Raw genomic sequence first — 18,062 nt, 5'->3', positions numbered from 1 at the left:
CAGCATTAATCTGTAAATCCGTAGCTTGGAATATTGCAGTTTGAGCAGAGCTGACTTACCAAGTTATTCAGTCCTTCAGTACAACAGAGTGCATTCATTGGTGATGCCGCACCGTCAGACACACAGTCAAGCTCCAAAACTCTTTCAGTGTTCAAATGAAGCCAACAGCATCGCTGGCTTCAAATACACGTGCACATTCATAATCACTGTGTCATCACCATTTCAGCAGCTATTCAAACCACTAACGGTTTTTCTTTTATCTTGTTCCAAAATGCTTGCTCATGGTCAAGGTCATAACCAAAAATTCTGATTTGTTGCTGACATCGAACAAAATTCTGAGAGCTTCTTATGAAATACGCCTGAGCCTATTTTGTGTCACATGTTTTACATCAAACTTTCACATATCTAGAAATGAAAACATATCCTTTGCCAGTTTATTGGTGAACCAAATAAATCACTCAAAATGCATTTTGGAAACTTTTACCTGACATTGTTTCCCTCAGTAACTGAAAATTTTAATATTTGAAATAAGGATAAAAGGAAATTGAAAAAAAAAATCTTTCATAACAATTTATTGCATTACTCCACTGAATTTTTATCAAAGCCTTTGCCTCTCAGAAGCCTGAACTTTGTTTGGATATGTTTTTACCTCCTCTCAGTTGGAAATACCTTTGAACCAAACAAATGTTCTCTGAGCATGTGCAGTTCACAGAATATATCACCGTGCAGTCTGTACATTGATGGACTTATAAGAGCACAAGGCATAGGAGAGGAAATAGGCTATATGGCACCTTGAACCTGCTCTACCAAATATGGGGCGGCACGGTAACACAATAGCACAGTGGTTAGCACTGTTGCTTCACATTGCCTAGGTCCCAGGTTCGATTCCCGGCTTGGGTCACTGTATGTGCGGAGCCTGCACGTTCTCCCTGTGTCTGCATGCGTTTCCTCCGGAGAATTCTGAATTCTCCCTCCATGTACCTGAACAGGCGCCGGAATGTGGCGACTAGGGGCTTTTCACAGTAACTTCATTGCAGTGGAAATGTAAACCTACTTGTGCCAATAAAGATTGTTCTTTTATAAATTCTCAAAGCACCTGTGAATTGTTGGTCCTGTCGCGTGATCGTTCATTACTGTTCAAAGCTCTTTTTTTTAAACGTTTCTGAACTATATTTGAAACTTAAGGAAATTTTGTTTGGAGGAGTGATGCACACCAGGAGCGCATGTTAGGCGCTGGAGTGTGGTGACAAGGTGATTTTCACAGTAACTTCATTGCAGTGTTAATGTAAGCCTGCTTGTGACACTAATAAGGTTTATTATTATATTATTATAGGAAACTGTTCACCCCAGTCCACAATCTTGTACAATCTTAGAATCGTAGAATAGCTCAACACAGATGTAGGCCATTCTGCCAATGCACTTCATCCCACACCCATGCTCTTGTCTTACATGAATACAAAATGTCATCCTTCAGTAATATACAAAGAAATGTACAGCACAGGAACAGGCCCTTCGGCCCTCCAAGCCCGTGCCGACCATGCTGCCCGACTAAACTACAATCTTCTACACTTCCTGGGTCCGTATCCCTCTATTCCCATCCAAATCCTTACCGCTTAATGCTTTGTTCATGTTACCTCTAGTTCTTTTGCCAATCATCTTAGATCTGTATATTCTGATTACTGACCTTTCTGCCATTGCATAATAATTTATCTTACTTATTCTGTAAAAAAAACTCTTGATTTTAAATACTTCAATCAAATATCCTCTGAAACTCCAAGGAGAACGACCACAGCTTTTGTGATTTGCCCACATAACTATAATCTCTCACCCCTGGAACTATTCTAGTAAATCTCTTTTGTACCCTCTCCCAACCACACACAATCTCTGTTCTTGGACCTGATTTAAAATTATACCTGTTAGCTTGTAATGTCTCTCCACGTCTTCCCTACAAAAATATATCACCTAATATTTTTATGCATTGAATTTTATTTCCCAAGTGTCTGGCCATTCCACCAGTCTATTTGTGTACCTTGTTGTCTAATAATAATAATCTTTATTGTCACAAGTAGGCTTACATTGCAATGAAGTTACTGTGAAAAGCCCCTAGCCGCCACATTCCGGTGCCTGTTCCGGTACACAGAGGGAGAATTTAGAATGTCCAAATTACCTAAAAGCATGCCTATTGGTAACTTCCTCACTATTTACTACATTTTCAATTTTCCTGTCATTGCAAATTTCAAAACTGTGCCTGATATCCCCTGTATTTCCATCCATTAATTTAAACAATTAGAAATTCCATGATTTAAGATCAGAACAAAGAGAAGTATTGATGGAGAAAGTGGTGGGAGGAGGCTACTCCAGAATGGAAAAGGGGAGTGTGAAGTGAAACATTAAGGAGTTCCCATGAATCGTATCATTTTGTGATTGCCTTTAGGACCATCGCTGGACACCCAGGAAGACCCTTAGACAGGGGTGTAAAGTCATACATAAAACAAGAGTTGCTGCGTACAAGTTGTTTGAGTGTTCACACAAATGCTGTAAATCTATATGCGGGATAAACCTAGTGAACTCAGAGCGCAGACACACTATGGGCAGAATCTTGCAGCCACTCCTGCTGGTGGGATTTTCCAGTCTCATCGAAGCTGACAGCATTTTGAACAGCTCACTGCATTTTCCGCCCTATGGCCACCACAGCGGGGCTGTAAAATTCACTCTATATTGTGGAACTTCTTCCATTTAAACAGTCCTGCAGTATGAATAGTGCATTAACATACCAGTGAGTCAGCACACAGACAATGGCAAGGAATGACTTGTGTGTGCTGGGTTTAATGTCAGTATCTTTAAAGAAAAAACAGCAAAATTTAATTGAAATGTCTCTTGCACGTGCAAACAATATCTCTGTTTAAAAAGGATTTTGGTGACTTGTTTGCCTTAAGTAAATGCAGCTCTCATGCATCTCCTTCAGGTTGTGATTATGTATACAGTCTAATATAAACTTCTGTACATTGAACAATCCCGTGTATGTCTTTTGAATGAGCTGCTGTGTATAAACATAGCCAATTTTTTTGGGTGCACTAGGCAGAGAAAGAAAATGCTTCTTTCATCTAATCACTGACCCTTTACACCTATAAGCTGGGACTCGCAAATAAACAGGATAGTGTGGAATAAAAGGCTTATAAGGGACAGCTGAGTATTTCATTAAAATTTAAAATAGGTACTCTTCTGGCAGACAGGTCCTTTAACAAAAGCTCCAAGATCTGATTAAATAGCTTGGGCGACTGAAATGTTAATACGTACAGCATTGAGTGGAGCTCGCAGTGTCTCAAATGTGCTCTTTGCATGCCGCTGATCTATGCATGCCAACAGCCAGCTGCCATTTCGAAGAAACACATTAATTACCCTCTTGCCCAGTTTGTGAACTTGCCAAAGTGCGGCACAGAGTTGTGTTAAAGGAATTAAGCAAGTTACTGCAGGGGAACATTCACTATATTGCAGAATTTTATTTGAATGGCTAGAATTATGTGCGGTTAGAAGATTATAGGGGATGTGGGTAATTGGTAGTATTGAGTAAGTCACCAGTTAACACAAACCTATTCTTTCTTTATGTTGCATTATCCAGATATTATCTCACTAATCCGTATTAGTATTGAAAATGTAATAAATATATCAGCGACTTTGCATGTGATTCCCCTCTCTCACTATTGTCACGAAGTTTGAACTCAAACATGGGACCTACCATCAAGGATGGTGCATAAGACCGTAAGACGTTGGTCACTGTCCATGTGGAGTTTGCACATTCTCCCCGTGTTTACGTGGGTTTTGCCCCCACAACCCAAAGATGTGCCGGATAGGTGGATTGGCCACGCTAAATTGCCCCTTAATTGGAAAACATGATTTGAGTACTCTAAATTTATTTTTTTTAAAGTGTGGGTAAATACCGGTATTCACCAAAAAAAAGCAAGAAAACACTCCACCAAACTCACCCAAAATGACACTAGAAATCTTTGCGTTAGTTTCAGGCATGGCACTTTTTCTGATGGTAATATGGCTGGTTCCCTACACAAAGTGTTGGATTATTCTGTGAACTTTAACAATGATTTATTATTAATTAGCTCTATACTGGCAGTCAGCATGTTTTTTTAAATGTCTTTTGTCCAATTTACATCTAGAATCAATTTTACTTTTGGTGATGAGGCATTTAATGGGAAGCTTGGTAAGCACATTAGGAGAGAAAATGGTAGAATGTTTTATTTTCGAAAACCCGGGGGTTAAGGAAAGAACTGGAACTTAATATTTAAACACTTCATTAGCTTTTATTTAAAGAGATACACATTGCTTACATGCTTCTCCAAAACCCAACAACCACCGTTTTAGTCTGCTCCCACATATGTAGAAAGGAGCTTAAGTGAATTCCAAGTTAATACCCACCACCTTAACATAATTAAACAATCAATTATTATACAATTAATAAAGAAGGCTATGTTGATTGTGTTAGATGAAGAATGGTGGCAGGAGGCTAATATGGAGCAATAATGTCAGCATGGATCAGCTGATAATTGTGTTTCTATGCTGTGGACCTACTGGCCCTGGTTGGGAAACCCACAAGCCATTCAAAAAAATTTTAGAACCCTGCTTCCATATAAAAAAAATTGTAACAATAAACCCTTTTCAATCCAGCGTTTAAGTCGGAATGCGTCACTGTAAGTTTACTTCACACAGACACACTATGGGGCCAGTGAAACTTAACGTTTTTCTGTAAATCCTAACAGCAATTAAACTTTGATTTACCTCACCTTGCACAGCTCTGCAGTAAACAACTAATTGAACTCTAACCCAATATTCTGTTTACGTAATAACAATGAATTTTGTGGCAGCAGATTAATATGTTGTACATTACATGATAAACACACCTTTGCCTATAAATTTAGGATCAGATTTATCATGGATAATCAGCTGCTAATAGAACCACAGGAAGAATCCATTATGCACAATGCACCTATGCCAGCAACTTTGCTACAATAATATAAAACTAAACCACTTTCCTACTTGCCCCCAGTAGCTCTGGGCCGTCCACTGCTTAAAACGTTTATTTGTTTTTCTCTTTAGAGATGTAATGTTCTTTCCTCACCCAAACCCAATCATAAAGCAGCCCATACTCCGATAACCATTTGCACAAAGAAATGTTGTGCATGAACCCTCTAAGGATTTTCTTGACAAACCCTCATACTGATTTCTCAAGTGAAAGAAATGCTTTACCCCATTCACCTTATTCAAAAACCATTCAAATTATTATTTTTTATTCTTTCAAATGCCTACTTGATTTTCATTTTTCTCCAGTGTAAATATTCCCAGAAATTCCATAATTTTACCATCCCTGCCGTTTTCTTCAAATCTTCAGTGTACGCCATCCATTGCTTTAATATCCTTTCCCAAAACTGTACAAAGTACATCATTTTTATATCTATAAAGGTACCATTATTTCTTTACCCGAGCACTCGATGCCCTTATTTACAAATCCGAAAATATAATTGGCCTAGTAAAGGCCAACTTTGTCTACCTGCACTTACATCTTCAAGAAATTATATATTTGAGTCCCTGTATCTCCCTGTCATATCTGATTCAATTTTACTCCCATTCATTTTTCCTCAAAAAACATGTTTGTTCACAGTTTTGTCAGCTTGCCACACAATATTGTGAGCCACTTGTCTGACCATGCTGCTAATCTGTGTATATCCTCTTGAAGTATTTCACAGTCCTAAAATACATTATAATGTTCAACTTCTTATCTCGCTTGGAATCATAAGCACATTTATTTGTACCTTATACAGGCTTACTAAGCAAGTTTAATTTGCTGCAATAGGGGAAAAGTACTAAACAATCTATTGAAGGCAGACAAGTCCGCTGGGCCTAATGGCCTCCATCCTAGGGTCTCAAAGGAATTTGCAGCGGAGATAGTGACTCTAGTTCTAATATTCCAAACTTGCTTTGCGAGAAAGATTCCAGTGGATTGGAAAAATGCTAATGTAGTGCCCTTGTTCTAAAAGGGAGGGAGGGAGGCAGAAAGTAGGAAACTATAGATCAGTTAGTTCAATATCTGTCTATGGGAAATCGTTAGAATCTTATTCAGGAAGTAATAGGACATTTGGAGAGTCAAAACATTATCTTTCAGAGTCAGCTTGGTTTTATGAAATTACTTGGGGACATAGGTGCGAGTGGCAAAGTTTAGAGGAGATTTGCGAGGGAAGGGGTGCCTGGAACTTGTAGCCCAGAGGAGGTGGTGAAAGGAGGTACGATAGGGACGTTTAAGGGGCAACTTGACAAATACAGGAAAGCGATGGGAATAGAGGGATACAGACCCCGGCAGTGTAGAAGGTTTTAGGGCAGCATGGTCGGTGCAGGCTTGGAGGGCCGAAGGGCCTGTTCCTGTGTTGTACTTTTCTTTGTTCTGATATGTGCAAAACGCTCCTCAAAAATAATGCTGCAGCTCGCTCTTTCCAAGAACATATCAATTCCACACTTGCTCTAACTAGTTAATTGATGTCAATTGAACAAATAGAATGTTTTTAACTGCAATTTAACATGCGTTGAACCCACCATCCAATTTAAGAATGTAGAGCGGTTGCATCTTCTCGCCAAACATTCCATTTTACATTGTGCGATTTTGTTATTCTTATAAATTAACTCATCCTCTGTTGTGAGCTGTGCGGATGATGATTCACTGGTAATAAATAGATTGTGTATAGCATATAGGTCCTGCTAATTGCATAACAATTGTGGTTAATTTTGTGTTATTAACATTGTTGGGGGCATTAAATGGGGTTTCACTTGAGCTTAAAAATGAGACACTAAAACTGCGGTGTGTGGTTGGGTTCGGAGGTGCATTTTTGTAATTAGCAGTTCTGTATATAAATACTTCTGAAAGTGTGTAAAGATTAGCTTCAGTTCGATCCTTCACCACCTGGATTTCTGGATTACTTTAATCTCTAATACTTTTTTCAAACTTAACTATAGTTAAATATATTCAAATAAGCATGTCATTGGTCATCTGCTGCTGTGGTGTTCCAGGGTCCATATCACTGGCAGTCTCTTACCCTCGGGGCGGTGCAGTTGTTAGCTCAGCGTCAGGGACCTGGGTTTAACCTTGGGTGAATGTCTGTGTGGAGTTTGCATGTTTTCCCAGCATCTGCATGGGTTTCTTCCGGGTGCTCCGGTTTCTTCCCACAATCCAAAGATGGATTGGCCATGCAAAATTGCTCCTTAGTGTCCAAAAGTTAAAAGGTTAGATGGGGTTACAGGGATAAGGTGAGGGAACGGGCCCTTTCAGAAGTTCAGTATCGATTTGATGGGCTGAATGGCCTCCTTCTGCATTCTCGGGATTCTATGATTCTAACTCCAGAGACAGCCCCGGGCATTCTTCAGGTAAACCTAGATTTCTGCACACCGCAATGGTCCGGATATGTTCTGGACTGGTGTGTTTGCTGGCATCACGGAGAATCGGGACTGGGGCAGGGGAGGATTCCGGTCGGGCCTTCACCCAATCCCATTAGTTGGATGGAAATCAGTTTCACGTTGGCCTCCAGCAGGATTCCTGATCCACCATGGTGGGCATCATCACAAGATTCTGCTGTAAGTTCACGCTGGCATAAAACCAATTTTTGGGCCTTCAGCAGAATTCTCCAACCCTCCCCCCCCCCATTGATCCTGCCGGCAGGGGCATAGGAGAATTCCGTCTTTTATATCTGCCACGTTAGCAACTCTGAATACCTGTTTCATGTCTGCAGGCAGATGACTTGTACAGTATTACCCCAATACAAACTGGCAAGACGTTTGGCATACTGGGTCTCCACGTGTTTTTCCAGTTGATAGGGTATGCGTGATACTCGTCTGCGCTATTGAATATATTATGGCTAAATTCAACAGATTTTTGATCAACAAGGGAGTCGAGGGGCGAGATTCTCCACTCCCGCGCCGGTTGGGAGAATCGCCTGGGCCGCCACAATTTCCCGGGACGCCGGTTCGACGCCCTCCTGCGATTCTCCCAAGTGGCAGGAACGACCCGGTCGAGTTCCGCGGGCCGCAGGCCGGAGAATCGCTGGAGACACCCAAGATGGAGGTTCTCTGGCACCCCCGCTATTCTCAGGCCCGGATGGGCCGAGCGGCCAGGCCAAAACGGCGGGTTCCCCCCGGCCCCGTCCACACCTGGTCGCTGCCGTCGGGAACAGCGTGCGAACGCTTGGGGGGGGGGGGGGCGGCCTGCGGGGGGGCGAGGGGGGATCCTGCACCGGGGGGTACCTCAAATGTCGGGTGGCCCGCGATCGGTGCCCACCGATCGTTGGGCCGTCCTCTCTGAAGGAGGACCTCCTTCCTTCCGTGGCCCCGCAAGATCCATCCGCCATCTTGCGGGGTGGACTTAGAGAGGACGGCAACCACGCATGCGCGGGTTGGCGCCGGCCAACCCGCGCATGCGCGGATGACGGCAGTTATGCGGCGCCGGCCACGTCATCTATGCGGCGCCGCCTTTACGCGGGCGACAAGGCCTGGCGCGGGTAGATGACGCAGCCCCGATCCTAGCCCATTGTCAGGGCCTGAATCGGTCGGGATCGGGGCCATTTCGCGCCGTCGTGAACCTCAACGGCGTTCACGACGGCGCGGCCACTTCGGCGCGGGAGTGGAGAATCCCGCCCGAGGTCTATGGGGATGGGCGTGGATGGTGCTGGGATTGTACAGGAAAGTGGAGATAAGGCAACAATCAGATCAGCTATAATGATATTGAATGGCGGAGCAGGCTCGAGCGAGTAAATGGCCTACTCCTGCCCCAAATTATTGTGTTCTTAACTAGATATGACAAATCGTAAAATCTATCCATGTCTAGTGGCATTTGGATGCAATGTCTGAAATTGAAAATTTATGCTTTAGATTGAATTTTGTTAATCTTTGCTAAGATATCTATGGTATATAAAAGGGACCCTTATTCGGAGAAGTTCTCAAAATGTGTATTTCCTTACATAGTCATATTAAAAATGCAGTCTTTAAGATGTTTTTTCTAGGTTGTGGAAAAATTTGCATGAATATGAAATATGAGAAGTAATCAAGAACCACTTCTACCCAGTAGAGATAAAAAGAGTGATATTATTTCTGAATTGTAAGTTAAGGCACATGATGGAAGAGTGGTGGGGGGGGATCGAGAAGCACCATCAGCTGTAATAGTTTGATTTAAGTCATAATACTTGCATCTGGGTTGATGGCATTAGAACAATTCAGGCAACAACTATGGGGCAAATAATCAAAACACCAACAAAATTTGAAGAGTGAGCTCAAATAACATTTTCTGTTATTTATTACATTCAGTGTTTCCAGCTAATAGCTCAGCTTTAATGAAAATTGTGGAATCAAAAGGTCACCCATTGGCTTATTATCATTCTCTTGTTATTCGCAAATCCAACATGATGTGCTTGATTCCATATATCTTGACTTAATTGATTTCTATCTGTCTCTTATATCGCTTTTATGTAGGCTATGCTGGATGTGGCAGCGAACAATGGCTGGCTCGTTACAGCACTGAATATAATCAACCTAATTCAAATGGTGATTCAAGGCAGATGGGTACACGACTCCTCTCTGCTTACCCTGCCAAACATTGAGCAGCAACAACTCTACCTCTTCAGGTAATCACTACAGCTACTTGCTGTAGGCTCGTAACTCGCTTAGTACCTGAATCAAGTCTTATCTTAAAATTGATCTTTTTATTCAGTACACAATTATATTAAGAATGTGATATGATCAATGGATATGCAAAGGGGCCTCTAGCTCTTCCCAATTTTTTGTATCTAATTATAGGAGGAGGAGCAGTGTAGACAGAGACATTTGTCAGAAAAATTAAAAGCAACAAGGTTAACATAACTATACCTTTTAATACATTGTTTTTGGATAATAAAGGCATAAGAATACAAGTACTGTTTCCACACACAAATGAAATGCTGGCAATTTAAGAAGATTCTTGGGAGTGTAATTTGTTCCGTCTGAACTCTGAAGTGAATAATACATTTTTACTGATCACTAATAATGAAAACTTTTTAACAAATCCTATTAGAAATTCCCTGGGGATCAAGCTTTGAAGAGATTAACTGTGATTTGTATCAAACGCTTGCACCTCCCAGAGCCATATGTGTATGCCTTGTCCTGGCTAAATAAAACTGGTATAAATTGCAGGCAAGGTAAACAGATTGTCTTTTTATGTAGGTAGTGATTTTGACAGTGATGTCTCGTACTAACATGCCTATTGTCTATTAACATGTTGTCAAATGTCACACATTATGCTTTGAATCTGTTCTTCGATGAACTTGTTTTAATGTTATTAATAATGTAGTTATATAATAAATCCCATAAGTGTTATAAAGGGATGTAGACAGACCAACTGAGTGAACTCCATCTGCCACAATTTTGGTCTATGTGGGGAAAGAGGGCATCCACTTCGGATCTGAGAAAGACAAATCAGAATATTTTCTTAATGGTGAGAGATAAAGGAGCGGTGGAGGAACAAAAGGATTTAGGTGCCCATGTACACAAATCACTAAAAGCTAGTACAGGTGCAAAAGATAATTGAAAAGGCTAGTGGAATGTTGTTGTTTTTCCTCCAGGGGATTGCAATTCAAAATGAGGATGTGATGCTTCAGTTGTACAAAGTGTTAGGCAGACTCTGGAGCACTGCATTCAGTCTTTGACTGAACCCGAGATCAGCAATACTGGCCTTGGAAAGGGTAGTGCACGAATTTGTCAAGATATGCAGACATGCAGATAATAATATACAGACAGGCAGCTAATGAACACAGAGAACAGGGCATGACCAATGAGCAGGCAGGACACTCGGGTGGTATCTCACTATAAAAGGCACGAGGCACTCACACTCCGCCTCTTTCCACTGATGAACATCTACAGAGTGAGTCAGGGTGTATGTACACTATCACACCTCCAGCACGTGGCTAAGAGCTAGTCTGGTTCAGTCAGACAGAGTAACCACACTTAGGTTAGCAGAGAGTCAAACTCACAGAGAACTGTGCTAACTATGTGACAGTTCAATTTGGACTTCAAGGTCTGGAGTATCTTTCAGTTAAAGCTGCATCCAGTTGCAGCCCGTGTTATCTCAGTGTGCTTAACACGACAGCTCCCAAAATGTCTGCCGAAGAAGCTTTTCTCACCATGGATTGATTCCACACTGATCCTGATTGGGCACACAGGTCATGTGACCCTTACTCTGCCGTGTTGACATTAAAGGGACAATCACCACCGTCGAGAAACCTGGAGTCGGGATGCTAATGCCGTGATTCAGAAAAAGAGCACAGCAAAGTTTACTTGGAGATATAGCAGGGAGTCGAACTCATAGAGAACTGTGCTACTGGTCCAGTAAATCAGATTGAACTAACTTCAAGGTCTGGAGTATCTTTTGGTTAAAGCTGCATCTAGTTGCAGCCTGTGTTATCCCAGAGTACAATAACACAACATGCTACCAGGAGACTGCTTAATCTGGGTGGTTTAGCTCAGTCCATTCCATGACGACCAGCGAATGGATCCCGGCACCATGGAGAAGATTCAGGCTCCTCACCAGCTCAGGACCTCCGCCAATCTCAGTGCCAACTGGCGGACATTGAAGCAAAAGTTTCTGCTGCACATCGAAGCTTCAGACCTCATGGGTGCGTCTGATGCAAGGAAGATCGGGCCTCTCCTCTCAACAGCGGGTGATCAAGCCATCAAACTCTTCAACTCTTTTCACTTCACCGAAGGCCAGGATAAGACAAAGTTTCAGACCATCCTGGACAAGTTTGACAGTCACTGTGAAGTGGACACCAATGAAATCTTCGAGTGCTACATATTCAAACAGCGTCTACAAGGTAAAGATGAATCTTTCAACTCCATCTGAACTAACCTCCGCCTGCTAGCGCTGTCCTGCAACTTTGGTGATATTGCTGACTCCATGATCAGAGATCAAATCGTTTTTGGAGTTCACTCTGATCCTCTGAGAGAGCAGCTACTGAAAATCAAGCATATGACCCTGTCAATCGCGATTGAAACATGCACAGTGCATGAGCACGCCTGAAATCACGATGCCCAGTACAAATCGGCTGAAAATGAGAAACTTGCCTCCCACAAGGCAGAGTGTGTGCAGGCCATCTTGGATGCAGCACCTCAGCATTGATGCAAGTGGCCATTTCGCATGCTTTTCCCAGGACCCACGCATGCGCAATGCGAACGGGATGATGAAGCGGCCGACACCCGCACTGCGCATGTGCGACGACGTCATGACGTGCTCGAACTGCGGCAACGCCCACTTAAAGAAACACTGCCCTGCAAGAGGCAGGCGATGTTTAAACTGCGGGAAGCCTGGACACTATGCAGCCTTGTGTAGGTCTGCACCACCAGTCAGGGGCCAGCGCTCCCAATTCTGACGATGGCACGTTCAGAGGGTGCAACAATGATTACAGGATTATGATCCTGGCAGCATCCAGACGACGAATGCCTGGACTCCGCCTACTGTGTGGGCATCATTACCAAATGTGAATATGCCACATCCAACTCATCACAAATTCAATCCATCCTAGCTGTGGATTCTGCGGACGAATGGCGTGCGGTGATGCAGGTCAACCACTGCTCCATCCAGTTTAAGCTGGATGCAGGTGCTTACAAAGAACAAAGAAAAGTACAGCACAGGCACAGGCCCTTCGGCCCTCCAAGCCCGTGCTGATCATGCTGCCCCACTAAACTACAATCTTCTACAATTCCTGGGTCCATATCCCTCTATTCCCATCCTATTCATGTATTTGTCAAGATGCCCCTTAAATGTCACTATCGTCCCTGCTTCCTCCACCTCCTCCGGCAGCGAGTTCCAGGCACCCACTACCCTCTGTGTAAAAAAACTTGCCTCGTACATCTACTCTAAACCTTGCCCCTCACACCTTCAACCTATGCCCCCTAGTAATTGACCTCTCTACCCTGGGGAAAAACCTCTGGCTTCTGCCAACCTCCTCTCACAGGCAGATTTCAAATGCATCAAGAAGCCCCCCAAGGCCCTTCCTGCAGGCACCTAGACTACAACGGAAATGCCATCACGGCACTGGGATCCTGCCATCTACTCCTCTCCAACCGGAGCACCCATGCATGGTTACGTTTTGAAATTGTCAAGCCAAACAGGGCTTCCCTACTTGGCACGCATGCCTGCAAGCAGCTGAACCTCGTGCAACGGGTTTACACAACGACATCCTCCAATGTGGATCTTCAGGCCGGCATTGACGACATCCTCGCTCAGTATCCGGATGTGTTTGTCGGGATGGGCACGCTGCCATATCGATACAAGATTCTGCTACAACCTCATGCCAAGCCCGTGGTCCACGCACCAGGCCGGGTCTCGGGTCCAGTGGGGGAGCGCCTGAAGGCACAGCTCAAGGATCTTCAGCAACAGGGCATCATTTCCAAGGTAACCGAACCGACTGACTTGAGTCAGCTCGATGGTATGTGTCAGAAAGCCTTCGGGAGACCTGCGAATCTGCATTAATCCCAAGGATCTCAATAAGAATATAGTGCGTGAACACTATCCCATTCAGAAGCGGGAGGAACTCACCAGTGAGATGGCACACGCACGTTTTTTTCACCAGGTTAGATGCGTCACATGGATTTTGGCACATCCAGCTGGATGAATCCAGCAGAAGGCTCTGCACCTTCAATACACTGTTTCGCAGATATTGCTATAATCGCATGCCATTTGGCATTGTCTTGGCATCGGAGACCTTCCATCGCATCATGGAGCAGATGATTGAGGCATTGAAGGGGTTCATGTGTACGTGGACGACATTATCATATGGTCCACGACCCCTGAAGAGCATGTTTCCCGTCTCCAGCAGGTATTCCGCCGTGTCCATGCCAATGGCCTGAAGCTGAACAGGTCCAAATGTTGCTTTGGCACGTCGACACTGTCGTGATATGCACTCATGCACATAATGAGATACAGACAGGCAGTGACAGACACCCAGTACAGCCAATCAACACACAGGACAGAACACAACCAATCACCAGGCAGAACACTAGAAAGTGGTTTCCCACTATAAAACACACGAGGCATCAACACTCTGCCTCTTTCCACTGGTGACAACTGGAGTGATAGTCAGGGTGTATAATATCAGTTAGCACCTTCTACACATGGCTCAGAGCTAGTCTGGTCTAGTTAGTTATAGTAAGCACGCTTAGATTAGTAGAGTGTCAAACCCACAGCGAACTGTGTGCACTGCTTAACAAGTTCAATAAAGCGTATTGAACCAACACCAACGTTTGGAGTCTACTTTCAAGTACAACTTCATCCAGTTGCTGTCTGTGTTACCCCTGGGTGATTAACATGACATGGTACCAGTAGTCTACTATCTCTAAGTGGTTTACCTCAAGTGATTCCGTGACGACCAGCAAGTGCCTTCCAGCGGCATGGAGAAGATCCAGGCCCCTCGACAGCTACGGATCTTCAGCAATCTCGTGGCCAACTGGCGGGTCTTCAAGCAAAGGTTCCTTCCCTACATTGAGGCCTCTGACCTCGAGGATGCGTCTGATGCCAGAAAAATTGGGCTGCTCCTATCAACTGCGGGGGACCAAGCCATCCAGATTTTCAACTCACTTAATTTTACTGACGGACAGGACAAGACCAAATCAAGACCGTTTTAGAGAAGTTCGACAGTCACTGTGAAGTCAAAACGAATGAGACCTTTGAGCGCTATATCTTCCAGCAACGCCTTCAGGGTAAGGATGAACCATTCCAATCCTTTCTAACTCATCTCCGCATATTAGCGCAGTCCTGCAATTATGGTGCAACCGCTGATTCCATGATCAGGGATCAGATCGTGTTTGGGGTGCACTCCGATTCCTTGTTGGAGCAACTCCTCAAAATTAAACACATGACCCTGCCAGTCGCAATCGAGACGTGTATAGTGCATGAGCATGCAAGAAATCGGTACTCCCGTTTCAAATCGGCAGTATACGAAAAACTTGCCTCCAACGAGGCAGAGAGTGTACAGGCCATCGCCCAGATGCAGCATCTCAGTATCAATGAAAGCAGCCATTCCGAGCGCTTTTCCCGGGGCCGCACGCGTGCGCAACACGAACGGGAGAACGAAGCGGCCGAAAACCAAACTGCGCAGGTGCGAACTGTCGGCTGATCGCACTGCGCGTGTGCAACGACGCATGGAGCTTAACGACGTCAATGTCATGACGTGCCCGGACTGCTGCACCGCCCTGCAAAAGGCAGGCGATGTTTAAATTGCGGGAAGCCTGGACATTATGCAGCCTTGTGCAGGTCTGCACCACCAGTCAAGGGCCAGCGATCCCAATTCCAACGCAAGCGCGTTCGATGTGTACAGCAAGGTTTACTGGATTCTGATCCTGGTAGCACTACGGGTCCAGTGGACGACTACCTGGGGTCCCTCTATCGTGTGGGCATCATCACTACATGTGAGTATGCCTCTTCAAATTCAACAAGACGCCAATCTATCCTCAATGTGGATTCCGCGGACGAATGGTGTGCTGTCAGACAAGTTAATCAATGTAGCATCCAGTTCAAGCTGGACACTGGTGCTTCTGCCAATCTCATCTCTCAAGCTGATTTTGACCGCATTAAAAAGCAACCCAAAATTCTTCCACCAGCCTGCCAGCTCCTCGATTATAATGGCAATGCCATAACTGCAATAGGATCTTGTCATCTATTCGTCTCCAACAAGACCATCAATGTCACACTGCAATTCGAAATCGTCAAGCCTGATCAGGCATCCATGCTCAGTGCCCATGCATGCACGCTGCTCAACCTCGTACAGCGAGTCCATGCCATGTCTTCTTCCAATGTGGATCTTCAGGCTGACATTGATGACATCCTTGCTCAATATCCGGATGTGTTTGATGGAATGGGCACTCTGCCATACTGCTCCAAGATCCTACTCAGGCATGATGCCACGCCTGTAATCCATGCACCACGCCGGGTGCCAGCTCCTCCAAAGGAACATTTAAAGGCACAGCTACAGGAGCTCCAAGACCAGGGCATCATCTCCAAAGTGATGAAACCGACTGACTGGGTCAGCTCGATGGTCTGTGTGAAGAAGCCCTCAGGAGAGTTGCATACATGCATAGATCCCAAAGATCTTAACCAGAACATAATGCGGGAACACTACCCGATCCCGAAGCGGGAGGAACTGACTAGTGAGATGGCACCTGCCAAATTCTTCACAAAGCTAGATGCATCGTGTGGTTTCTGGCAGATACAACTGGACGAGTCCAGCAGGAAGCTCTGCACATTCAACACACCATTTGGCAGGTACTGTTATAACCGGATGCCGTTCGGCATTGTCTCAGCCTCTGAAATCTTCCACAGGATCATGGAGCAGATGATGGAGGGCATTGAGGGTGTGCGTGTCTACGTAGATGATGTAATCATATGGTTCATGACCCCCGAGGAACACATATCTTGTCTCAAACAAGTCTTTTGACGTGTCCATGCAAACGGCCTCAAGCTGAACAAGGCCTAGTGCTCCTTTGGCATGTCAACCATCAAGTTCTTGGGCGACCAGATGTAACAGCAGGGTGTGCGACCAGATTCGGACAAAGTCAAGGCCATTAACGCCATATGGTCTTATGATCAGCATTCGTGAAGAGACTGCCAAAGACCCTCTTCTGCAGTGTGCACCATCTTGCAAATGGCTAGCAAAAAGGGCAATGCCCTCAGTTCTTTCATGTCAAGGACGACCTGACAGTCGAGGGGATCGTCCTCAAGTTAGATCGTATCGTTATTCCTCACCGTCTGCATAGCTTAGTGCTCAAACAAATCCACGAGGGACACCTAGGTGTCAAAGTGTAGGCGCAGGGCCCGGCAGGCTGTCTATTGGCCTGGAATCAGCCAGGACATATCCAACATGGCCCTCAATTGTGCGACCTGCCAGCGTTTCCAGCCTGCTCAAACAAAAGAAACACTCCAGCAACACGAGACCGTGACCTCTCCATGGTCCAAAGTGGGAATCAAACTTTTTCACGTCAATGGGTGTGACTATGTGCTCATCATAGATTACTTCTCAAATTACCCGGAAGTTGTGACGCTGTCAGATCTCACATCAAGAACAGTCATCAAGGCCTGCAAGGAGCCATTTGCCAGGCATGGTATTCCACTCACTGTCATGAGTGATAGTGATCTCTGCTTCCACAGCCAAGAGTGGTCCAATTTTGCCAAGTCGTACCAATTCAACCACATCACCTCAAGCCCACACTACCCGCAGTCCAATGAGGAAGGTTGAGAAAGGGGTCCATATAGTGAAGCAACTGCTCTGCAAGGCTGCGGACTCTGCTTCTGACTTCAACCTTGCGCTGATGGCGTACAGGGCAACTCCTCTGTCCACCGGTATGTCTCCGGTTCAACTCCTCATGAATAGAGAGAGACCTGTGGACGACTGCCCCAGCCATACACTTACCAGACACTTACATCACCTCCCAGTGTTGCAAAAGGTGCAGCAATTTGGGAACCGGCAAAAGCCGACGTACGATGCTCATGCTATCGATTTGCCTGTGCTATCTCCAGAAGAAGCTGTTCGGGTCAAGCTACCTGATGGAGGCTGGTCAGCTCCAGCTGTTGTTGTTCGACAGGCTGTTCCCAGATCATTTGTAGTTCAAATGGCTGATGGCTCCATTGTCAGGCGCAACACCAGGGCACTGCGCAAAGTTGCCTGCCCACCACCAGATCCTACTTTTCCACATGTTGTCGTGCCTCCTCCGGACACCTCGCACCACGAGGCCACCAATCTGGCAGAAATCCCACCTGTCAAGGTGCCGACATCCCCACATCCACCTCTCAGGCGGTCGACAAGGATCAGACGCAAGCCCCAAAGATTGGACTTATAGACATTTATCTTGTAAGTTTTGTTCTGTATCTGCACGCTAGACACCTCTTATGTATATATTCATCCACTCGCTTTCATCCACTCGCCATTTAATGTAAATATTTCTACATGTAAATACAGTCGCATATGCTCCAAGCAACCAACATTTATTTTTTAAAAAGG

The 18,062-nt window shown here is 44.8% G+C and overlaps 1 protein-coding gene and 1 long non-coding RNA gene across 6 annotated transcripts in view; one reads left to right on the top strand and one right to left on the bottom strand.

The window, feature by feature from the left end:
* Window positions 1-18,062, bottom strand: part of LOC140410975 (uncharacterized) — a 251,362-nt gene that overhangs the window by 158,078 nt on the left and 75,222 nt on the right. The window lies entirely within an intron of this gene.
* The window catches only part of ascc3 (activating signal cointegrator 1 complex subunit 3), an 813,859-nt gene that overhangs the window by 763,652 nt on the left and 32,145 nt on the right, over window positions 1-18,062 (top strand). For all 4 annotated transcript variants that reach the window (XM_072499844.1, XM_072499840.1, XM_072499842.1 and 1 more), the window contains one exon: window positions 9,514-9,665. In XM_072499844.1, coding sequence (XP_072355945.1) covers window positions 9,514-9,665 — 152 coding nt within the window. The remainder of the gene's footprint in view (window positions 1-9,513; window positions 9,666-18,062) is intronic.

This window comes from Scyliorhinus torazame, chromosome 4 (assembly GCF_047496885.1).
Source record: "Scyliorhinus torazame isolate Kashiwa2021f chromosome 4, sScyTor2.1, whole genome shotgun sequence".
Taxonomy (NCBI): domain Eukaryota; kingdom Metazoa; phylum Chordata; class Chondrichthyes; order Carcharhiniformes; family Scyliorhinidae; genus Scyliorhinus; species Scyliorhinus torazame.
The sequence above is the reverse complement of the archived record's forward strand: the minus strand, read 5'-3'. Positions and strand labels throughout refer to the sequence as shown.